At 39.5% G+C, this 24,276-nt stretch overlaps 1 protein-coding gene across 21 annotated transcripts in view; it reads left to right on the top strand.

Annotated features, from left to right (window-relative positions):
- DST (dystonin) overlaps positions 1–24,276 on the top strand; it is a 469,784-nt gene that overhangs the window by 205,323 nt on the left and 240,185 nt on the right. For all 21 annotated transcript variants that reach the window (XM_059178308.1, XM_059178298.1, XM_059178319.1 and 18 more), the window contains one exon: positions 8,603–8,664. In XM_059178308.1, coding sequence (XP_059034291.1) covers positions 8,603–8,664 — 62 coding nt within the window. The remainder of the gene's footprint in view (positions 1–8,602; positions 8,665–24,276) is intronic.

Below are 24,276 nucleotides of genomic sequence, written 5' to 3'. Positions count from 1 at the left end.
GCCTAAGAGATAATCTTTTTTTTATTCCCCTACTCTGTTTACTTTTTGCTGGAGGCTTGGAAAAGCAGTGCCGGAAAGGTGATATAAGTCCTAGACTTTGGTGCAGAGGTTTGATTGTTTGCACTCGCTTGTCCAAAGGTCACATGGCACCGCAGAGCGAGGTTCTTCTACACCATTGTCTGTGACTGAGATTTGTTCAGCACTTCCATTTGAAAGATGACTGTCTCTTTGGTGTAGAGGAGGCAACTCTGGAGGGAATCACAACACTTCTTATTTTTTTTTTTTTTAGATTTTATTTGTTTATTTGATAGATAGAGCCAGAGAGTACAAGCAGGGAAGTGGCAGAGGGAGGAGAAGCAGGCTCCCCACTGAGCAGGGAGCACAATGCAGGGCTCCATCCGAGGACCCTTGGACCATAATCTGAGCTGAAGGCAGACACTTAACCAACTGAGCCACCCAAGGCACTCTAACACTTGGGTTTTGACACAGGGCTGTCTTCTGTCTTGCTAATCGACTTCTCTTCCTTGGAGTCCCATTTGACGCCTTGAGCAGGATTGGTCTTTCTCTTATTTGTGCTTGCTTACATGGTGAATGCTGCATCGTTTGCTCTGTTGGCATGCTTATCACGCTGCTTTCATGTCAGGTGCCCTCTCTAGATGATGAACTCCGGAGAGCAAGGGCCAGTGCACTTTCTATCAGCATGGTGATCCTAGTACCGCTGTGGCACTGGGCTCATCATATGGCTTGATAGATGTTGGAATGAATGACTAAATGAGGGATGTATAGAATCTATATTTTATCAGTAAGTAGGACAAGTAGTTGCTTCTTATACTTTGTTCTTGCCTTATGTACTAGTAATTTAGGTTCATTCTGAGCTCTTTAGGAACAAGGCTCAAAGATGTCTAAGATCCCATTATTGCTTTAAGAGGTATAGTAGTATATCTACCTATATAGATTTCAGTTGTCCTTTTTGAGGCATAATTAATTCACATTTGGGGTATTTTTTTTTTTAAGATTTTATTTATTTATTTGACAGAGAGAGAGAGATCACAAGTAGGCAGAGAGACAGGCAGAGAGCGAGGGGGAAGCTGACTCCCTGCTGGGCAGAGAGCCGGATATGGGGCTCGATCCCAGGACTTTGAAATCATGACCTGAGCTGAAGGCAGAGGCCTAACCCATTGAGCCACACAGGTGCCCCATGGGGTATTTTTATTTGGTAAGTGCATAAAAGCACTATAACATCTTCTCTGGGATAGACAAAGGTGACTAACGTATAGACGATACCCTAAAGGGACCAAGAGAGGAATTAATACATATTTTGTGGATGATAATATTGGTTAACAATTACTTGATTTCATTGTTTTTGGGGAGATTTGTGCCTAGAGATTTTACATTGGGAATTAGTGTTTTTGTTTTCTCTGGATAAATAGCCAGAGGTCAAATAGCTAGATCAACTACCCTATGGTCATTCTATTTTTAATTTTTTGAGGAACATCCATACTGTTTGTTTGTTTATTTATTTATTTATTTATCTATCTATCTATCTATTTATTTATTTATTTGACAGGGATCATAAGTAGGCAGAGAGTCAGACAGAGAGAGGAAGGGAAGCAGGCTCCCCGCTGAGTAGAGAGTCCGATGCGGGCGGGGAGGGGGGTTCGATCCCAGGACCCTGGGATTATTATGACCTGAGCCAAAGGCAGAGGCTTCAACCCACTGAGCCACCCAGGCGCCCCTCCATACTGTTTTCTATAGTGGCTGTACCAATCTATATCCCCACCGACAGGGTACAAGGGTTCCCTTTTATCCACGTTTTCTCCAGCACTTGCTATTTCTTGACTTTTTGATAACAGCCATTTAACAGGTGTGCAGTGATATCTCATTGTGGTTTTGATTTGCATTTCCAAGATAATTAATGATGTTGAACATCTTTTCATGCGCTTTTGGCCATCTGGAATTCTACCAGACATTCAAAGATTTAATATCTGTCCTCAAATTGTTCCAAAAATTAAGAGGAGGGAATATTTCCAAACTCATTTTACGAGGCTAGCATTACCTTGATAACAAAACCAGACCATGACACCACAAAAAAAAAAAAAAGTATAGCCTGATATTCCTGATGAACATAGAGGCAAAAATCTTCAACAAAATATTAGCAAACCAAATTCAACAATAGATTAAAAGAGTCATACATCATAATCAAGTGGGATTTGTTCTGGGTGATCTGACATTGACAAATCAATCAAAATGATATACCACATTAACAAAATGAAGGATGAAAATTATATTATTTCAATAGGTGAAAAAATGTTTTTTATCATAATGGATGTTGATAAATTTCAACATCCATTATGATAAAAACTCAATAAAGTGGGTGTAAAGGCAACCTAGCTCAACATAATAAAGGCCATACATTAAACCCATAGCTAACACCATACTCAACAGTAAAACACTGTGTGCTCTTGAACTTTTGTTTGTTTGGAGTTATTTACTGATTCAGTCTCCTTACTAGTGATTGATCTATTCAGATTTTCTATTTCGTGATTTGATATTGGAAAATTGTATGTTTCTGGGAATTTACCCATCCTAGGTTTAATTTGTTGAGGGTATAATTTGTTCATAGTAGTCTCTTCATGATCCTCTGTATTTCTGTGTAATCAGTTATAGCTTCTCTTTCATTTCCAATTTTATTTATTTGAGTTCTCTTTTTCTTTGTGAGTCTAGGTAAAAGCTTGTTAATTTTATCTTTTCAAAGAACCAACTCTTAGCTTCATTGATCTTTTTTATTGGTTTTGTCTCTATTGCATTTACAGATGGTCCCTAATTTATGACGATTCAAGTTAGATTTTTTGACTTACTCTAGTGTGAAAGTGATATACATTCAGTAAGAACTATACTTTGAATTTTGATTTTTTTTTTTTTCTCCTGGTATGTGGTATAATATTCTGTCATGATGCTAAGCAGTATCAGCTGCAGCTCCCAGGCAGGCATGTGATGACACAGGTAAATAACTGCTGTAGTTACAACCATTCTACACTTATAAAACATTCAATATTCCATAATTCAGCAGTTGATAAATTATGTGGTGAATCAGAACTTTATTATAAAATAGGCTTTGTGTTAGATGATTTTGCACACCTGTAGGCCAGTGTAAGTGTTCTGAGCATATTTAAGGTAGGCTAGGCTAAGCTGTGATGTTCTGTAGGTTTGGTGTAACAAATACATTATCAGTCAATGATATATTAAATCTCTGATGGGGTTATTGGGGAGTATAGCTCAGGGGTAGAGCATTTGACTGCAATCTCTGATGGGGTTTTTGGGATATAAACCCATTATAAGTTAAGGAAGAATTTTCCATTCTGATCTTTATTATTTCCTTCCTTTTTCTAACTTTGAGCTTTGTTTACTCTTATTTTTTAGTTCCTTTAAGTGGAAAGTGGGATTGTTTATTTGAAATTTTCCATGTTTTCTAAGGCAGGCCTGTGAAACTCATTGCTGTGAACTTTTTGCTTAGAACTGCTTTTGCTATATCCCATAGATTTTGGAATATTTTATTTACATTTTCATTTGTCCCAAGGTATTTTTAAACTACCCCTTTGACTTTTTTGTTGACCTATTAGTTGTTCACTAGCATGTTGTTTAATCTCCATGTATTTGTGACTTCTGTTGCTGTAATTACTTTCTAGTTTCATACCATTATGGTCAAAGAAGATGCTTGATATGATTTTTATCTTCTTAAGTTTGTTGAGACCTGGTTTTTGCTCTAATATTTGATCTGTCCTAGAGAATATTCCATATACTTGAGAAGAATGTGTATTCTACTGCCTTTGGATAGAATATTCCATATATATGTATTAAATCCATCTGGTCCAGTGTATCATTTAAGGCCAATGTTTTCATATTAATTTTTTTTCTGGATGATCTATCCATTGATATAAATGGGTTGTTAAAATTCCATATTATTATTGCATTGATGTCAATTTCTCCTTTTAGGTCTTGTTAATAATTGCTTCATATATTTAGAGTGCATAAATATTTACAAGGGTTAAATTGTCTTGTTGGATTGACCTTTTTATCATTATATAATGTCCTTTGTCTCTTACACAGTCTTTGTTTTACAGTCTAGTTTGTCTGATGTAAGTGTAGCTATAGCAGCTTTCTTTTCTTTTCTGTTTGCATACGGCATGTTTTCCATCCCTTCATTTTTAGTCTATGTGTATCCTTAGATCTGAAGTGAGTCTTTTATTTGCAGTATATAGATGTCTTGTTTTAAATCCATTGAGCCAATCTGTGTCTTTTGATTAAAGAATTTAGTCCATTTACATTGAAAGCAATTATTGGGGCATATGGCTGGCTCAGGTGGTAGAGCATGCAACTTGATCTTGTGGTTGTGAGTTTGAGCCCCATGTTGGGGCTTAAATCTTTAAAATAAAATCTTTAAAAATGAAATCTTTAAAAAAATAAAGCAATTTTTGATAGGTGTGTACTTAATGTCATTTTGTTAATTTTCTGCTTATTTTTGTAGCTCCTCTCTGTTTTTTTCTTTATTTGCTTCCTTCCATTGTAATGTGATAACTTTTTTTAGTGTTGTGTTTTGTTTCTTTTCTCATTATCTTTTATGTACCTACTGTAAATTTTTCCTTTGTGGTTACTGTGAGATTCACCTGTCTCATTCTTTATACATAAAAGTCTATTTTAAGTTGGTATTGAGTTTGAGCACATTCTAAAAACTGTACCTTTTTACTTTGCCTCCACCTTTGTGTTTAGTCTTTTTGAAGTATCTTAAATACTTTTGTTTACCCCTTAATTTACTGTTGTAGTTATAGTTGATTTTACTACTTTCGTCTTTTAAACCTCACAGTAGATTTACAAGTGACTAATCTACTACCTTTATATTTGCTTTCCCAGCATAGTTTTTACTTCTCTAAATACATATTTTCTTGTTATTAGTTAGTGCTTCTTCTTTTCAGCTTGAAGAAGTTTCTGTAACATTTGTTGGAAGGCCAGTTTAGTGGTAATGAATACCTTTAGCTGTTCCTTGTCTGGAAAACTCTTTATCTTTCTTTCAGTTCTGAATGATAAACTTCCTGGGTAGAGTATTCTTGGTTGGAAGTTTTTTTTTTTTCCTTTCCGTATTTGGAATATATCATGCCACTTTCTTCTGGCCTATAAAGTTTCTTCTGAAAAATCAGCTTATAGTCTTATGGGGCTTCCCTTTTATGTAGCAAATGGTTTTTCTCTTGCTGCTTTTAAGATTCTCTCTTTTTCTTTTAACTTTTGATGATTTAATTATAGGGTATCTTGGTGTGGGTCTCCGAGTTCTTCTTATTTGGAGCTTTCTATGCTTCATGGACCTAGATGTCTCCTTCCTTCCTTAGGTTAGGGAAATGTTCAGCCATTATTTCTTCAAAAAAATTTTTGCCCCTTTTCTCATTCTTTCTCTTCTCTTTCTGGGATGTAAATGTTATCCTGTGTGATGTTGTTTTATGGGTCTCTTAAACTATCTACACTTTTTAAAATACTTTTTATTCTTTTTGCTCCTGTGTTTGGCTGGGTTCCATTGCCTTGTCTTCCAGGATGATCTGTTCTTCTGCTTCATTAGTTTGCTGTTGAACTACTCTGATGTATTTTTAAGTTCAGTTATGATATTCTTCAGCTCTGTGACTTCTTTTTAGTACTTTCTTAATATTTTCTATCTTTTGAAGTTTATCCATTCTTCTCTCAAGTTCTGTATCTTTTTTTTTTTAAGATTCTATTCATTTATTTGACAGATCACAAGTAGGCAGAGAGTCAGGCAGAGAGAGAGGGGGAAGCAGGCTCTCCACTCAGCAGGGATGCTGAGGCAGATGCGGGGCTCGATCCCAGGACCCCAAGATCATGCATGACCTGAGCCGAAGGCAGTGGCTTAATCCACTAATCCACCCAGGTGCCCCTCAAGTTCTGTATCTTAATGACCATTGCTTGAACTCTGTCGGGTGAGTTACTTACCACCAGTTCATTAAATTTTTTCCTGGGGTGTTATCTTATTCGTTTGCTTGAAACATATTTCTGGGTTCCCTCATTTTGCTTGTCTCTCTGTATTCATTTCTGTGTACCAGGCAAATCACCAACCTCTCCCCATCTTGAAGGAGTGATTTTGTGTAGGCGATGGACCTTATCATTCAACCTTACCCTAGCTCTTGGTTGTCTCTCAAACTTTTGTGATTGTTTAAGCAGGCTGCTTTATCCTTGGTCCCAGTTGTTGAGATTGTGTCAAACCCTGACAGTGTTCCAAAGGAAGGGATCTCAGTCAGCATTTATTTTCTGACTGACTGGAAACCAGGCCCTCAGTCAGCCCCTTTTAAAGTATGCAAATATATACAGTCCTGTGGGATCATAGTCATAACCTTTCCTGGGTCTGCAGACCAAGTGATTTAGAGATGTCTTCTTGGCAACAGTTGAAAAATCAGGGCTCCAGATGAGTGAATAAGCTCTTTCTGGGAAGTACCTGTAAGCCATAGTGAGGCTAAGGGAGAGTACAAAGGTGGCCACCTCTGGCCCATGTTTTCTGAGAGTTTCTCCATGGTTTGTCTATGTATGGTAAACCTGAAGCTTGCCCTTCTGACTAATGCTCCAAGACAAGTAAATACGCCATTTCCACAGGAACAGTGGGGGTGTGTTTCAGTCTCATGTTTGTGCTTTGCCCTGGGAGCTGTAGCCTGCCAAGAACTATCTCCCCTATTCTAGTTCCATGGAGCCCAGCAACAGTGTCCGCCCTGGCCACCAGAGATAAGGGCTTAAGGGGTCACCCGTGTGTGGACTGCATGTGCCCACTGGCTTCAGTAGACTCCATGTGAAGCCTAGGACTAGGGAATCCTACCATCTTCAATAGTGCTTTGGGGCAGTCCAGGGTGGAACAGGGCTCCCTACTGGCTGAAGTGGGACTTTGGGAGAAGGGGGTGGTGGTGGTGCCCTTGCACGTCCAGCAGAAGCTTTAAGATTAGCTAATGAATCTCCTTCTCATGTGGTCTAAGTGCTTTTTAAACTGTTGCTTTTGTGCTGGTTCCATGGTTGAGTGAGTCTGTGTGTGAGCCCTTTAAGAGTGAACATTCTCTCTCCCACACAGGCTCTCACACAGCCTTTTGGTTCTCTTGGATGTAAACCCTGTTGTTTTTCAAAGTCAGGTATTTTGGGGGCCCATTTCTCTGGTGCAGGTCCAAGGGTTATGATGCCTGGTATAGGGCACAAATACATTCCTCAGGGAGATGCTCTACATTTGTGAGATCCCTGCCACAGTTGTTGTGGGTCCCTACATTGGGGGTAGGGTTTTTGATGAGACCATCTCCTACCTATCTCAGTGTTTTGTTGTTTTTTGTTTTGTTTTGTTTTGTTTTTGGTTGTTGTCATCGTCCTTTGTCATGGAGGAGATGTTTGGCTAGTTTTCAGGTCTTTATCAGAAGGAATTCACTCACACGTAGCTATAGATTGGGTGTGTTTATAGGTGAGTTCAGGGTATTGCTGTGCAGCCATCTGAATCCAATCCCCCTAACCGTGTCCGTAAATACTTTTAATAAATAGAAAAACATTTTCAAAGGAACTTCATTTCCATTAAAATAGTTTAAGGGCACTCAGGGATGAAGAATGAGGAGGGAGAAAGTGAGATATAGCCTATCCCTAGGGAATGGATGGAGAATTTCAAACTGTGGTAGAGAAGGAACAAGACCACCAAAGAAGAAAGCACTATCCTAGATACAGAAAGGAGGAAGAAGGGAAACAATTACACAGAGAACTGCTGCCTAGAACCAGGGAGGAGGAAGGTAGTATAGTTTCGAATGTCACTTCTAGATGTTGGAAGGTTATGGTTTTCTTTTGTAATAATGATGTGATGAACCAAACTTTCCAGTACTCTTCTCCTTAAATCATAAGAAGCCTTCCCTCGCTCTTCTGTGTACCATGTCTGTGGTAACCATGGCAGTATTAGCTCTCTGTAGTGAGGATCTAGTTGGAATGTTTCTTTTTTACCAGACAGTTCAAAACCAGGTATCTAGAAAAGAAGAAACATGATTAGAAACATGGTTAGTCAGTTTACTTCAGCCAAAGGTCCTGAATGTGAGTCTTTCCTTTTATCACAGCGATTAAATGTTTTGCTAAATAGTTGTGGACAACCATTTAACCCCTCTAAGTCTTGGTTTCTCCTTCTACAAGATGAGAATGGCACTACCTACCTTCCCACTTTTAGCTGGAAGACCAAATGGGATGTAATATATGGTCAAGTGCTTAGGGAATTTCAGGGTAAGGGCTCACCTGAAGCTAGAAAGGTTTTTGTCAGACAGCTTCCTCGGAGTGGTACCTGTGACGGAGTTTATGCCAATGGAGTGCGCAGAGGGGTTTGTTTAATGGAGTAACATTGGCAAATACAACCCTGCAAAGAGACCAGCTTGACAGATGGCTTTCTAACTTTCTTATGGCTAGCTGTAAGCTGCCAAAACTTAACAAGAAAATCCAAATGTACTAAACAGTACTTTTTGAAGACCGTATTTTTATTTATATGCATAATCATGATTAAAATCTCCTCTTCACAGATTTTACCAACTTCATGTTATGTCTTTTCTTCCCCTTACAGATGAACGGGACAAAGTTCAAAAGAAAACGTTTACAAAATGGATAAATCAGCATCTCATGAAGGTCGGTTAATGTTATTTTCACATCATGGAATTATTTAGCATACTTTTAATTTATTGTGCAAGAATTGATTGTATGGCTCTGAAGCATAGCTTTTCAACAGCAAATTGAAAATTTAAATTCTAGAGCATTTGACATGCATTTTAGTTATCTATAATTATCTGGTGTGTGGCCTGTGGGTAATGATGAAGGCGAGAAGATAAGTACATGGTGATTACAGTGCACTCTGTGACTTAGTTAAAACCCATTATTACTGGACTCTGTAAAAAGTCTTAGCATATAAGAAGCATGTAAATATTTATGTATTAGGGCACGGAAAGACTTCAGTTCTCAGTAAGATTTTTTCTCTCTCAAGATTGAAACCAAGTTCTGGTATCAGATATATATGTGGATGGCAGAGGGTTATATGGGAAAAAAGGTGGATTATAGAGACAGATGTCTAGAGTTCTTTAACTTCTTGTACTTGGTATGACCTAGATATTGGTGCTTATGTGTACATTTCTCTGTGTAGTAAATAGTTCTGAAATTAATATTTCTTTGTGTGCTCTGGGACACTTTATTACAAGCTCTCCAGAAAAATACATATACACATAAAATTTGCATACAATTTCATGGAGTTATTGGTTCCCACTGAAGCCCTTCTATAAATCACAGCTAAAGCACCTATATGACTTTACAATGAACTATTAATCAGTTTTTTCTCCCTCTTATGGATAGTCCTCAAGTTGGAGACAGGTAACATTAAATAAGTCTGCTGTTTGGGACTTAGAATTTTCTTATAAAGAAACATTATTTTAAATGAGGTTATATTCTTAAGCTACTCACAAATCCTATTTAAAGCATCATGTAACAAAGGAGTACCAATAATGTACCAATAAAGCATGTAATAGCCTTCTATAAAAGTGGTTCTCATTTCAAGGGGCATATCAATATCACCTGAGGGATGTTTTAGTCCTCTTGCTTTCTCTACTCATTGACAAAATCCTTTTCCCAAATTCTGATGTATCCTTCAGGCAAGCGATGTCACCCACTCTCCAACTGAGAATCATTTCTGTAGGGAGCTTCTGGTACTGCTGGGAGCTGAATCCTTTGTATTTTGGCAAAAGATAAAAGGTTGAGACACAGTGCTTTGTGGTGATTTTGTGAGGAAATATATTGTGAATACTAATGAAGGATACCAACAGTTTACCTACTACCCTTTTCCAATCTTCTGTCTCATCACACACATATTGTGAGTAGGGCTCTTCCACAGGCTGGGGCAGAGATGATGGGTTGATGTGAGGGTTGTGGTATGAAACTTTGGAGTTGGAATCTCTGACAGGAGTTCCCCATTTCTGAGGTGAATCCACGGGAAGCAGAGTTTGTGATGCAGAGGTTCCCCTTTGGTAGCTGATGCCCTAGCAATCTTTGTAACTGTGGCTCTCTTGGCGGGGCATGTTAGGGGACACAGAGAATTGCCCCATGTCTTCTGGAGTGTAATTGCTCTGGTTCCAACTGTTGCCAGTAAATACCAGAGAGAAGTAGAAGCAGAAGTGAGGATGACCTCCACAGGAACTGTATCACTGACTATTTATTAGGGGCCTATTGTGTGCCAGGCATGTTGGACTAGACCATTATCTTTTGAGTAGTTCATAAATTGAATGGTCAAGTAAAAGGAGACTTCCTTTGCTAAAAATGTCAAAACACTATTTGAGCTGCTTGAGGACAAAGGCTATATTATTTATACAGTGCCTGGCAAGAGTATTCTCACTGTGTGTAATATACATTGCATACATTAAATCATTTAATTCTTATAGCAACTACCCAAGGTGGTTTAATTTAGTGGTTCAAAGTCAGACAGCAAGTATTCAAAGCTTGATTTACCTGGACTATGTGACTGCTTTTTTTTTTTTTTTTTAATAAAATGACAGATCTCATGATTTAAGGCTTATTTCTGCTGCAATGCAGTAAGAATTGGGAAAATATGTTATTTTATGCAGAACAGCCATTAGATGCCAATTCAATTGCTTAGGGTTGTAATCAAATTGGCTTATTTGTTTCCTGAAGTATTTTACAGTGTCAGAGTTTAAAGTTAAGTTTTATTAAATGAGGAGTCACTGGAGGGAGTGGAGGAAAGCTAGACAGTAGAGTCTTGGCTAACTCCCATTGTCGATTGCTTACATTTTTGTTCTGTTTTGCTCTAGTGTCAGCTCAAAGTTGTCTTCCCTTATAATCTTAAAAATTGTGCACTGAAATCTCTGGCACAAAACTCAAATATGTGAGAACATAATTATTAAATCTTTCATTCTTTTATGTCTGGAAGTTAGAGCTTTAACCTCAAACATTTAGAGGCACCAGGCTGTTAAGGTTTGTGTTGTTATTGGTTAACCAGAGAAAGGGCAGGCTTTATGTGATTTTTTTCCATGTTTTGCTCAAGTGATGGAAAAAGGAATGTGGCACTATGTAGTCAGCCTCTTTCCTCTCACTAAAAAATGTTCTGGACTCTTTTGCCCCAGGCGGCCATTGGTCATAATCCCATTAGTGGGAAATACAACATAAAAATGTGAATTTTAAGTAAAAAATTTTAATATTAGAAAGTAATATTTTTTTCTGTATTGATTTTCTTATGTTCTTCATTGACATGTTGAACATCTGCAAGGGAGAAACAGGGAAAGGAGAGAAGTGGATCCCATGTCTTTTTTTACCTTACCATATTCCTTTTTAAAAGTTTTTGTTTTTTTTAAAGATTTTATTTATTTATTTGATAGAGAGTGAGAAAGAGAATGACAGGGGAGAGCGTCAGAGGGAGGGGCAGACTCCTCATGGAGCTGGGAGCCTGATACGGTACTCGATCCCAGGGCTCCAGGATTGTGACCTTTGCCAAAGGCAGTCCCTTAACCAACTGAGCCACCCAGGTGCCCCACCATATTCCTTTTTAGTGAATGAGAGTTATGTTATTTGAAGAGTTTTTAATAAAATGGGATCATAGGAGAGGCTATGACAACTAAGTCAATAAAATGAAAATGAGTAAGGCGAGAAAAAAATGAGAATGAAATCATTTAGATAATTGGATAATTCTGTGTGTTTTCTTTATGTTTTATCCATTTTAACTATAGTAACAAGTAGTCTTTAACCCATGGGGAAGGAGGGGATTAAAGGGGAAATCTAGGAGAAGAGAGTAAAGAGGTGAGGGAGGAGGTTAAAGGGGAAAATATGGGAGGAATGGTTGTCTTGTACCCAAAGGGTGCTCTCACACAGTTCCAGAATTGTGCCTTAGGATGGCCCTATGGGGTTTAGGGTCTAGAGACTCTGTTCTTGGCTCAGCTGCCAGGGAGTGCTGACCCCAGCTAGGGATGTGTTTTTCATCTTCTTACAAATTTTGCCCTTTCTAAATTATTATTTTTTTTATTTTAAAATAATATTATATAAGTATTTTACCCTATTTTTTCCAGCACAGTTTTGTCTCCAGGAAGAACTAGAACAGGGAGATCCTGGAACAGATATGACTTTGCTGAATTTTTTCTTTTCATTTTACAAATTATATATTTTGCTAAGTTAGAGCAAATTGTCTTTGAAAGAAGAATGGCTCCCAAAGTTATTAGTCTGTGGCATGTGAACCAAAGATGGGAGGCAACACGAGGTCAGACAGGGCTTGTGTCCAGGCTTTACAGTTTATTATTCGTGAGACCTTAACCTTGTTAGGCTTTCATCTGTAAAATGGTGGCAGTGATAGGTAAGTGTGAGGATACAAAAGAGATAATCCAGTTAAACATAAAATATGTTAATTGGCACATTGTGTATGTTGCCTCAGGAACCCTTCTCCCCTCTCATCCAAATCTCTTTTCTTACCTCAGGTACTTTCCCTTTTATTTATTTATTAAAAGATTTTGTTTATTTATTTGAGAAGGAGGGAGAGAGAGAGAGAGAGAGAGAATGCAGGAGAGAGCACCAGCTGGCGGGAGAGGGAGAAGGAGGTTCCTTGCCAGCAGGAAGCTTGACCTGCAGCTTGATCCCAGGACCCTGAGATCATAACCCCGGCCAAAGGCAGTCTTAAAGAACTGTGTCTCTCCCCCGTGCCCAGCCTGCTGCCCCAGTACTTTCCCTTTTAGTAGAAAAAGCTGAGATTTAGGTTCAGAATCTGTAGAGGTAGTAGATTGGCCTGTTGCCTTCTTGCCTTCATGTTCTACTGGGACACGGGAAAATTATTTATTTGAGGTAATCCTGTTGGCCATACCCTCCTCTCCTCTGTAAGCATTGCTCCGCAGTCATTTATGAATTGACTTTGGGGCCCCCAAAGTCTTTCTGGTTCCTCTTTTCCCTCTTCTCCCACACACTCTCTTTGCGGAAAGGGAATCAGTGCAGGCCCACCAGACTTCTGAAAGGTTGGCCATTTTTGTTCTTCAGTTGTGATTGCACTTAGATTCACAATGGGAGGGCATAGTCCACAAAGTTTGCTTCCTTCCTTTACAGAAGGGAGAACTTTACTGGCAGAACTGTAGTACCCGTCCTGAAATGCGAACATAAGTTAGAACAGGGACTGTGTCCAAAGTGTGGTTTCCTCGTGCACTGGGATGGGTTGCAGATCTGCCAGCAGGGTCCCCTTGGCTAATAGGCTGTGTTTACTTTACTCTACCTGCACTGTTAACTGCTCACCAATTACTCCCGGTGCTTTAGGAAGTTATAGTTTATGCAGCTGCAGAATAGCGTAGCCCAGTGCTTAGGGCATGATTTTAGCATTGTCCGTTTTTACGTTTTTAAATGACGGCGTAAGTTACTATTATATCCATATGTCTAAACATTTTTTTCCCTAGAATATTTGGGTAGAATATTTTTTTTGGGGGGGAGAAAAACTGTATTAAAAAATAATATAGCCTTATTTCATATTCACAGAGCTTAAATTACATTTGTTTAAAGTAAACAGATAATTAAAACTTAACACTTGGTGGTGAACGGAGGCCTCTCGCATTTTTCTAAATGTATTTAAATAGCAGTGTTCTCATATTTCAGCTGTAGGACTAAGCCTGCCCTTACACTGATTGTTCCGTCAGGAGTGTTTTCCTTTTGGTGCATTATTCTTCAGAATACTTCTAAGAATAAAGTCCAGTTGACACGTCAGAGTTTGCTCCCACTGCACGTCTCTTCACACACTGGGTTGTTTACCTTACAGATTAGATATTTAGGTAAACTATCGGTGTTGGTAACATTTATGTATTAGTCTTTAGCATAATTTTAATTATAGCATTAAAAACCATGAGTGGGTTGTTCTCAAAAATGTTCATGACTTCAGTTAGGTAATTTTATCCAGAGAATTGTTCTAAGACATAAAATTGATGGTAGTCTTTAATTATTTACAGTATTTTAAAAGAATATTTTATTTATTTATTTGACAGAGATCACAAGTAGGCAGAGAGGCAGGCAGAGAGAGAGAGAGAGAGAGAGAGAGAAGCAGGCTTCCTGCGGAGCAGAGAGCCCGATGCGGGGCTCGATCCCAGGACCCTGAGATCATGACCCGAGCCGAAGGCAGCAGCCCAAACCACTGAGCCACCCAGGCGCCCCTAAAATTTATTTTTAATTAAAAATTTTTTTTTTTAAATTTTTATTTCTTCGTTTGAGAGGGAGATAGAGCCAGTGAATGCACAAGAAGAGGGCATGGTTGGAGGGAGCAGATGAAGTAGACTCCCTGCTGAGCAGGGAGCCTGCTGTGGGGCTTGATCCCAGGACCCCAGGATCATGACCTCAGCTGAAGGCAGATGTCTAACTGACTGAGCCATCCAGGTGCCCCCACTTGTCTTAGTTTATTTAATTCTCATAACTGTCCTTATGGATTGGTCCTATTTTATCCCAGTGTTATAGGTGATAAAATTGATAAGAGAGGTTCCGTAATTTCTCAACCCCATACACCTAGTAATTTTTAGGACTGTGTGAAAATAAGGCTAAGAGAGATTATGTAATTTCCCATAGATTGGCAAAGCAGTCTAAGGAGGAAGTGAAAAATGCATCCCAGTCTGCCTCAGTACAGATATTTTGCTGTTTCAACTACACTGAAATCTTAAGGATGAATTTAGAGTCCTGTGATATTTATTTATTTATTTATTTAAATAGATTTTATTTATTTATTCGACAGAGAGAGATCACAAGTAGGCAGAGAGGCAGGCAGAGAGAGAAAGGAGAAAGCAGGCTCCCTGCTGAGCAGAGAGCCCGATGCGGGACTGGATCCCAGGACCCCGAGATCATGACCTGAGCCGAAGGCAGCGGCTTAACCCACTGAGCCACCCAGGTGCCCCGAGTCCAGTGATTTTTTTAAAAAAACGATTTTATTTATTTGACAGAGATCACAAGTAAGCAGAGAGGCAGGCAGAGAGAGAGAGGAGGAGGAAGCAGGCTCCCCGTTGAGCAGAGAGTCTGATGTGGGGCTCGATCCCAGGACCTGGGATTATGACTTGAGCTGAAGGCAGAGGCTTTAACCCACTGAGCCACCCAGGTGCTCTGGAGCCCAGTGATTAAAGCTGAAGGAGAGGGGCACCTGGGTGGCTCAGTAGGTTAAAGCCTCTGCCTTTGGCTCAGGTCATGATCCCAGGGTCCTGGGATGGAGCCCCGCATCAGACTCTCTGCTCAGCGGGGAGCCTGCTTCCCCCTCTCTCTCTGCCTGCCTCTCTGCCTACTTGTGATCTCTGACTGTCAAATAAATATAGAAATGAAAAAAAAAAATAAAGCTGAAGGAGAAGCTGAGCTTGACATTTAGACATTAGTCTGATTTCTCTACAAGTATGACTTGACATTTAAGTTATTCTGTTGTGATATGAGATAACAGTGTATGTAGTAGAGGAAGGGTTGAAAGCATTCTGGGGAAATGTCTGGTTTAAAGACCCTTTATGTAGAATTTAAAAGCAAATCAGGGTTTAAAAATGTGAAGAAATGGATGATTTCAAGAGAGTAAGATATATGTGAGTATGAAATGGCTCCATGTAGATGAATAGTAACTTGGGACTGAGAAATTCTGAACGTTTTCTCATCATGAATAATAATGATACCTTTGTGATCATCAAGGAAAAAAGTGCACAGTAACACTATTTACTTTCAACAGTGCCGTATTGAACTTTAGTATAATCAAAACTTTATTTGAAATACAGTTTAGGAACTACTCTGTTTTCATGCATCTATTTTTAAAAAAAATTTTTTAGATTTTATTTATTTATTTGACACAGAGAGAGAGAGATCAAAAGTAGGCAGAGAGGCAGTCAAAGAGAGAGGGGGAAGTAGGCTCCCTGCTGAGCAGAGAGCCCAATGTGGGGCTTGATCCCAGGACCCTGAGATCATGACCTGAGCTGAAGGCAGAGGCTTAACCCACTGAGCCACCCGGGTGCCCCATTGTTTAAAATTTTTTTTTTTTTTAAAGATTTTATTTATTTACTTGAGAGAGAGAGACAGTGAGAGAGAGCATGAACGAGGAGAAGGTCAGAGAGAGAAGCAGACTCCCCATGGAGCTGGGAGTTCGATGCGGGACTCGATCCCGGGACTCTAGGATCATGACCTGAGCCGAAGGCAGTCGTCCAACCAACTGAGCCACCCAGGCGTCCCCCATTATTTAAAATTTTTAAAGTGAACTCTATACCCAATGTGAGGCTTGAACTCAGCACCCTGAAATCAAGAGTCACATGCCCTATCAACAGAGCCAGCCATGCATCCCCATGCAGCCATTTTGTTGGAAATACTAAATACATATATGTAAAACCATGAAACATTTAAGCCATTAATATTAGGCAGGACAGCCTAGGATAAAGTGCCAAGTGTGACAACCAACAAGGGTTTTAAAAAAAAGATGGGGTTTGGGAGGCTTGGGGGCTTCTGAGTAGTTAGGGACTGTGCCAGGGTGAGGAAATTAGCTTAGGCCCTGTGTGGAGAAGGAGGGGATGGTGCTGTGGGGAGGGGCACCATGAGTCTGGTGGACTGGATTGCTAGCCTTTGCTGGAAGATGAGGTTGGGTAGACAATGGATAGAAGGTGAAGTCAGGTGTAAGAAACAGATGCGATTGGTTAGTCAACGAGGTTTTAAAAGTTTTTGAGGACGAGAGTGACATTATGTAACTGGATTTTAGGAAGAGTCTTGCATTTTATGCACAGGCATGAAGGAACGTTATGTGAGTGTATTGTGAAATCCAAGGCAGGATCCAGTGTGCGTTTAGGTATTGCGTTTAGTTGTCCTGTCTCTTTAATCTGCCCTGGGAACAGTTTATAGCCATTTCACAGACTTTGATGACATTAAATTTTGAAGGATACACATCATGGGTTTATTTGTATAGAATGGAAGATGAATTAATAGCAAAATACCTTTGAACTTGAAGTTATTTTACGCAAGAAGACAAACATTTTTTCCTCCCATGAGAGTCATTTAAGCAATCACATTTGATTTTAGTGTTTGTGAAGAATATGCTGAACTACCGGGGTGCCTGGGTGGCTCAGTCATTGGGCGTCTGCCTTTGGTTCAGGTCATGATCCCAGGGTCCTGGATCAGGCCCTGCATCAGGCTCCCTGCTTGTTGGGAAGCCTGCTTCTCCCTCTCCCTCTGCTTGTGTTCCCTCTCTTGCTGTGTCTCTTTCTGTCAAATAAATAAACAAAATCTTAAAAAATATAAAAGAATATACTGAACTACTTTATCAAATGAAGAACACCAAAATTTTACTCAGTGATTTCAGTAGGTAATTTTAATTTTAATTCCCTCCTGTGATCAATTGTAATTTTAATTCTTTTTGATTTCTTCATTTATTATTACCATTATTCCATCACTGTCACTATCTTTTATTGAATACTTAACATGTGTCATATCCTGGACTGGATACGGAACATAAATGGTCTGATTTAACTCTTGTTTTTACCAGTGAGGAAACAGAGGCTGAGGGAGGCTAAGTTATCTGCTGAGGATGGAATAGCTAGAATGTGTCAGGACTGAGCTTTTTAGTCCTGCCTCCTTCTGGCTCTACAGAAAAATGATGTCGTACTACTACATCATGCCACAAGAGAAAGACACAGAATTAAGGAATGATCAAGAAAAAATGAAGACAGAGACGTAGGACAAAAAAGCAATATGTTGAGTTACACTGCCACTTTACTCGGCTCTGATTTCTCTTAGCCATTTCCCTACATACTCTTAAGTCTTTGCTGTTCTGGCTGGACCTCTTTATATCACCGTGAATTTCTGTTTGCATTCTTCTCTAATCAATAAACTTTGTAAGAATTTAGAGATATAGATAAAAGTATACAAAGAAGCCAAGCAGCATTCCTGAAGGTGCTTGTTTTAGCTAGAGGAAGAGCATTGACAAAGGCATTTTTAAAAAATTTTATTTTTAAAATACTTAATGTTTACCCAAAGTATGGGCTATCGAGTTTAGGCAACTAGCTAAATATTTAAGAAAAAATGAAGTTAGCTAAATACTTTATAATATACACTAAATGAATTCTATCTGGATTAAATTTTTTTCCTTTTTTAAATAATTTTTTAATTTTTTTATAAACATATAATGTATTATTAGCCCCAGGGGTCCAGGTCTGTGAATTGCCAGGTTTACACACTTCACAGCACTCACCATAGCACATACCCTCCCCAATGTCCATAACCCAACCACCCTCTCCCTACCTCCCTCCCCCCAGCCACCATCAACTTGTTTTGTGACATTAAGAGTCTCTTATGGTTTGTCTCCCTCCCGATCCCATCTTGTTTCATTTATTCTTTTCCTACCTCCCAAACCCCCCATGTTGCATCTCTGCTTCCTCATATCAGGGAGATCATATGATAATTGTCTTACTCCGATTGACTTATTTGACGAAGGCATTTTTGAAGAAGAAAAAATTTACACTTGAATCAGTGGTGCTGACATTTCAAACCAAATTGTATAGGCCTTGACATCTGAAAAAGTATATGCATTCTGTAGTAGGTAAATGAAAGCAAAAGACTTGGTTAGACTTGGTTTGTTGTTTGATACTAGACTCTAAGCAATGTGAGGACAGAGCTGTGTCTGTCTGATTAAATAGTGCATCTCTGGAACCAAGCATGGTGTCTGACACAGGACTATTTTCCTCAGACCTTCCTGAACTACCGGGGTGCCTCTCTCTCCTATTTTACAGATGTTTAAGAGCTCAAGTCCCAATATCAAGGAGATGGAATACACTAGAGGACAAAGTTTAATAGGTTCAAGATTAAACCTCACTCTGGATCTTTGTTCATTCCTTAGAATTACCCTCTTTTTTACCCAAGGGCCCAGTGCATGTCCATATCTTCCTAAGGCCCTATGTTCCAGAGTGTTCATGTTCCATCTTGGACTTAAGGTCAGTTGGTCTCAGCGAGGGTTAGGAGGAAGGACTGATGAAAACCTGATTCACTGCAGCCCGTGAGTGATAGAGCATTCTGGCTTTCCTGCTGGAAGAAGGGTAATCTCTGGTGGAATTTCAGATAATTCAAGAAAAAAAGTTGTGAGTAGGAAGGCAAGCATGGAAGTAAGTTGGTCCTGCCTGGAGTCTGCCTTGGTTACTTTTTCTAACCGATACCTACTTTTGACAGCATCCTTCATTACTTTGTCTCTTTAGAACACAGGGAAGGTATAGTGTGGGGGTTGAGAGCACAGGCTTTGTTTGGGCTGAGCCACTTGGACTCATATCCTCCCTTGACTACTAGAGATGTGACCTTGACTTTTTCTAAGCCTTTCTTGGCCTCACCTGTAAAACAGATAGTGCTCTCTTCCTGTCTATGGACGTTGAAGATCATCACAAAGCTTATGGTTTGCCCTATCTTCCACAGCAATGATAGATGTGGTCCTGATGTTTGCATTTTTATGGGATTGAGTCCTGCTGTTGCCTGCATATTGCAAAGAGGACACTGCCCAAAATGTACAGTGATAGTGGTTTTATAGTAATATGCTAGTAATGGATGCCAGTTAAATGGTGAATTCTAAGTAAAGGAATGTGTTTTTCATGGTCTGGCCAGGGCCCACACTGACACCTTTTTTTTCCTCCATGGGCCTGACAGTTTGAGGTGAGATGCTGCGAGCGTTTGGCAGTTAACCATATGATTTGTGAGCCGTAACATCACTGTTTGCGTTTGCCTAGATAAAGTAGTTCACAGAGCAACAGCCCCATCGTTCCACAAACACAGCTCAGCTTGTGCTGAGTGGAGAATTTGGCACTTAAGTCTTCCGGGAGACCACGAGCAGCTTTCTAGTAGTTCTTAAACAACCGAAAGCCCCCCAGGATGTCAAAACCCCCAGAAAGCCATGCTGCTTACTGAATTCTTACAGAGCAGTCTGTAAATCTCATTTCTTAGATGTAGTTACAGTTATACCAGACAGAGAGGATATCCTTGTCCTGACAAATTCTAAAAGTAGACCAGTTTCTTATAGATCTGGTGTCCTGAGTGCATGAGATTTGGTCTGATCCTTTTATTTCACAATTTGCTATTGTTCCTTTTAATCTTAAAAAGTAAAACTGCAAGCTATTTTACCAGCAAAAATGGCTTTACTGAGGAAGACCAGAGACTCGAAGTATGGTATAATAAGTCACTTGAAAAACCAAAGGGAAAACCTTGGGCAAGTCCAGAGAGCAAAGGAGAGGAACACTATTTTATAGTGGAAAGGAGGGAGTTGGTGGGGCTGTTACAAACCAAGTCCCCTGGAGTAACCTGGGAGGTCCAAGTCCAATGGCTGTTCATTGGCTGAGTTATGACAGTTTCCCATTGGCTGGGCTGTTGCTTGTGGCTGTGGGAAGAAGAGACCCTTTTCTTCCCCCAGCTGGGGGGCTAGGGGGCTGGGGTGGTGAAGTAGCAGCTAAAGTAGTGTTGACTTGTGAGGTGTGCCTCTCTTCTGTTGGGTCTGCAGTTGATTCTGAGTATTAGGATGTGAGAGCTCCCCTTTTTGGTCTCTCAACTCCATTTTCGTGAGGTTTCCTTACATTAATTTTCGCAGTCCTAAATGTTTTAAATGTTTAACGTTTATTTTATATAAACTTAAGAAGCCATGTTTGCAGACACTTTGATTTTACTGATGTTAAGGAAGAAAAATTCAGCTGATTAAATTTGAAGATCTAATTGCCTTTATTAAGCAGTTCACGAATTGGCAGCATGCCATGTGGCAAGTAGAGGGGAGTTCTGAGGACTTGTAAAAAATGCAGGTTTTTTAAAGATTTTATTTACGTATTTGACAGACAGAGATCACAAGGAGATAGAGAGGCAGGCAGAGAGAGAGAGAGATTGATTGGAGGAAGCAGCCTCCCCACTGAGCAGAGAGCTGGATGCAGAGTTGGATCCCAGGACCCTGGGATCATGAGCGGAACCAAATGCAGAGGCTTTAACCCCTGAGCCACCCAGGTACCCCCCCAAAATGCAGTTTTTATAGGAAGGAGAGTACAAGGAAATTATTAGCAAAAGACAAGTAAAGAGTGTTCCAGGCAAGGTCACTTTGCTTTAGGGACAAAAGTGTGTGTGGGAGGGTCTTATCAGGTAGGTTACCTCATCCTCCTTCGAGGGGTGGGGAGGAGCTAGAGAGGGCTACTGTGATAGCTTACTTTGTTGGTGCTGACCAGAAAACGCCAGCTAATTTAAAATTTCATTTGTGGGGGAGGTTGAAACTGCATTTAGGTTAGGTATTAAAGCCCCAGTTTTGTGACTTGGCCAGGCATAAGGAACTCCATGGGTTTTCTTTTTAACACTGAGCATTGTATTTAGTAGTGAAGTTTTAATGTTTAGTCCGAGTTATTAAATTCCAGACTTTTGTCTTCTCAACTTAATTTCTGATTAATACTTTACTTGTTGGATTTAAAAAAAACTAATTTTCCAGAGTTGACAAGATCAACTAAAAACATAGTTTTTTTTTTTGCAGAGAAGCAGCATTTTTCAAATCAGGTCCTCAGGAACACCCGTGTGATGGTGTTGTGAGATGTCCTGGAAAGAGAAAAGTTTCCGTTGCCGGGATAGTTGGGAAAGCAGTGTTCCCTAGTTGAAGAGATTTACGGTATATATTAGCATATTAAAGACCGAGAACGTCTGTGATAAAGAACCCGTTTAATTCAGTGTTTCACAAATTCACTTGGTCATGGATTCTTTTTATCAAAGAGTATCTGTTAACATCCCTTTGGGAATTCCTGCCAGAGAGTTTTAAAGTGACTGCTTTTAAGCAAATATAATTAATTTTGTATTAATTAGAATCCCAGATTTGGACAGGATCTAGTTAATTCGGTTGTCATTGCAGGAATATTTTCTCACAGCCTTTCTTATGGGTCACTGATTTTCGAATTTATGGACAACTTACACTTTTGGTCCATTTGAATTGTAACTGAGCTGTTTCTTTCATTGCCTGAAATTTGCTCACTGTAATTCCCACCCACTTGTCTTGGTCCAGCCCTCCCTCCCCCCACCCCCATAGAACCCATATATAGCAGTGCTTAACTATCTGAAGGAACTGTTGCATCCTTTTCTTGTCAAATATTCCCTTTTCCTTTATTTCGTTTTTATGTGATGCAGTGTTTGTGGCCTACGTTTCTTTTTTTAGACTATTCTCTTTCAGTTTTCCTATTTGAAAGTTTTGAGACTCTTGAGTTGAAAGCAGAAAATGAGTTGAAGGAATTCTACCAGGTCATCAGTTATATAGTAAGAGCACAAGCTGCTGTTATCCACAGAAGTCAACTCTGTTTTTATTGTCTACTTCCTTTTCACCTCCCCCCCTTAGTACACATTGAGCTGTTTGCCTGTTTATTTACCTTTCCTTTTTTTCTTTCTCTACTGTAAGATTGCTCCTTTAGTCTTAACTGTTTTCCTACAAAGACACATTATTGCTTTTATTAGAAAGGACCAAGATAATGTTATTTTGTAAAAACTGCCTTTTCCACTCTTAATTCTCTATAAAAAGAGAAAGTGTTGTATAATTCCTCTCCTTTCCAAGAGTGAAGGACCCATAATGATTAATGGGCTGATAGTGCTAAGGGCATTTGCATCTCAACAGGAACTCCTGGTGGGGGAAGATATAGAGGTCTGCAAACCATCTATTGCCTCAGGGCCAAATTTGGCCATAGCCTATTTTTTGGTACAACTAGTGAGGTAAAAATTATTTTTTAGGGGCGCCTGGGTGGCTCAGTGGGTTAAGGCCTCTGCCTTCTGCTCAGGTCATGATCCCAGGCTCCTGGCATGGAGCCTCGCATAGGGCTTTCCGCTGAGTGGAGAGCCTGCTTTCCCCCTCTCTTTGTCTCTGCCTGCCTCTCTGCCTGCTTGTGATCTCTGTCTGTCAAATAAATAAATAAAATCTTAAAAAAAAAAAAATTCTTTTTTACATTTTTAAAGAACTGAAAGCAAATCAAAAGAATAGTATTTTGGGACACATGAAAATTATATGAAATACAAAATTTGGTGTTTATAAATAAAATTGTATTGAATCCAGCTGTTCTGATTCACCTATGTGTTGTCACATCATATGACCCTTAAAACCAAAATATTTACTATCTAGCTTTTGTAGGAAAAGTTTCTTGATTCTGTCTGAGACTAAAATTTTATATGTATTTTGGGTCAAGTTTTGTGTATATACATTTAGTGGTGAGATGTGTGCAGTGTCTAAATGGAATGTCTCTTGATTGGATGGGGAGCCCCAGATGTGGCGTCATAAGCCAGTAGAAGCTGGTGGAGAGGGAGGTGAAGGAATTCACTTGAGGCAGAACAAAGGAGATAGAGGTTTATTGAATATACTGCAAGTGTATCGAATACACTGTGGTGGGCAGGACAGCAGAGGACAGGAGGCAGTGGGTAAAGGCTGTTTTTAAAGGGGAAGATGAGGAAGTATGACCACCTTACTGAATTCTTCCTTTTTTGGTAAATATACCTTGTTGTGAGTAACCCATTGGTCATTGGGCGCCTATGGATATTTTGAGGTCCCCTCATGGTCCTGTCTGTATTCAGCCAGGGGGGTTGCTATGGGCCCTTTGTACATTCTGTCACTTAAGCCTGTTTGCCTAAAAGTGGCCTCTACAGTATGGCCACTTGTGCTTCCTGTGAATCCATGTATTAAAGTAGCTTTCCTTTCCTATATGTAAGGCCAACTGTGGTTCTATGAATGTAATTTTTTTAAATAAATTTTTTTTTTGTAAACATATAATGTATTATTAGCCACAGGGATACAGGTCTGTGAATCGCCAGGTTTACACACTTCATACACAGCTACTTTTCTAAATGAGCGTCTCTCTTTGATTTATTTACAAAATGGTATTGAAAAGGCCAGATCAGTATATTGCTTTACTAAGGTAAAATTTTATTTCTGTGATAATCCTCTTTAAGTTAAGATTGTCATGAAAGATGTACCATTGCAAATGCCACTTCAATTAAAAGTTCAGCGAGTAATGCTGATATAAAGTAGATGATGGGGCGCCTGGCTGGCTCAGTGGGTGGAGCAGACTACTCTAAATCTCAAGGTTGTGAGTTCAAGCCCCTTGCTGGGCATGGAGTCTACTTAAAAAATAAATAAATAAAATGATGTGGATGAAATGTTACTTCCATCACTCAAATTAGAGGTTTCCTAACTAGATCAGTAGGTAGTCCTTTATGGCTATTGTGTTACGGAATCTGGACTGGATCCTGGGGCAAGAACCAAGCAGCACTCGGAGACTTTGGAGGATC

Source organism: Mustela lutreola, chromosome 6 (genome assembly GCF_030435805.1).
Source record: "Mustela lutreola isolate mMusLut2 chromosome 6, mMusLut2.pri, whole genome shotgun sequence".
NCBI lineage: Eukaryota > Metazoa > Chordata > Mammalia > Carnivora > Mustelidae > Mustela > Mustela lutreola.
Note: the sequence above shows the minus strand (reverse complement) of the source record. Positions and strands in the feature narration are given on the sequence as shown.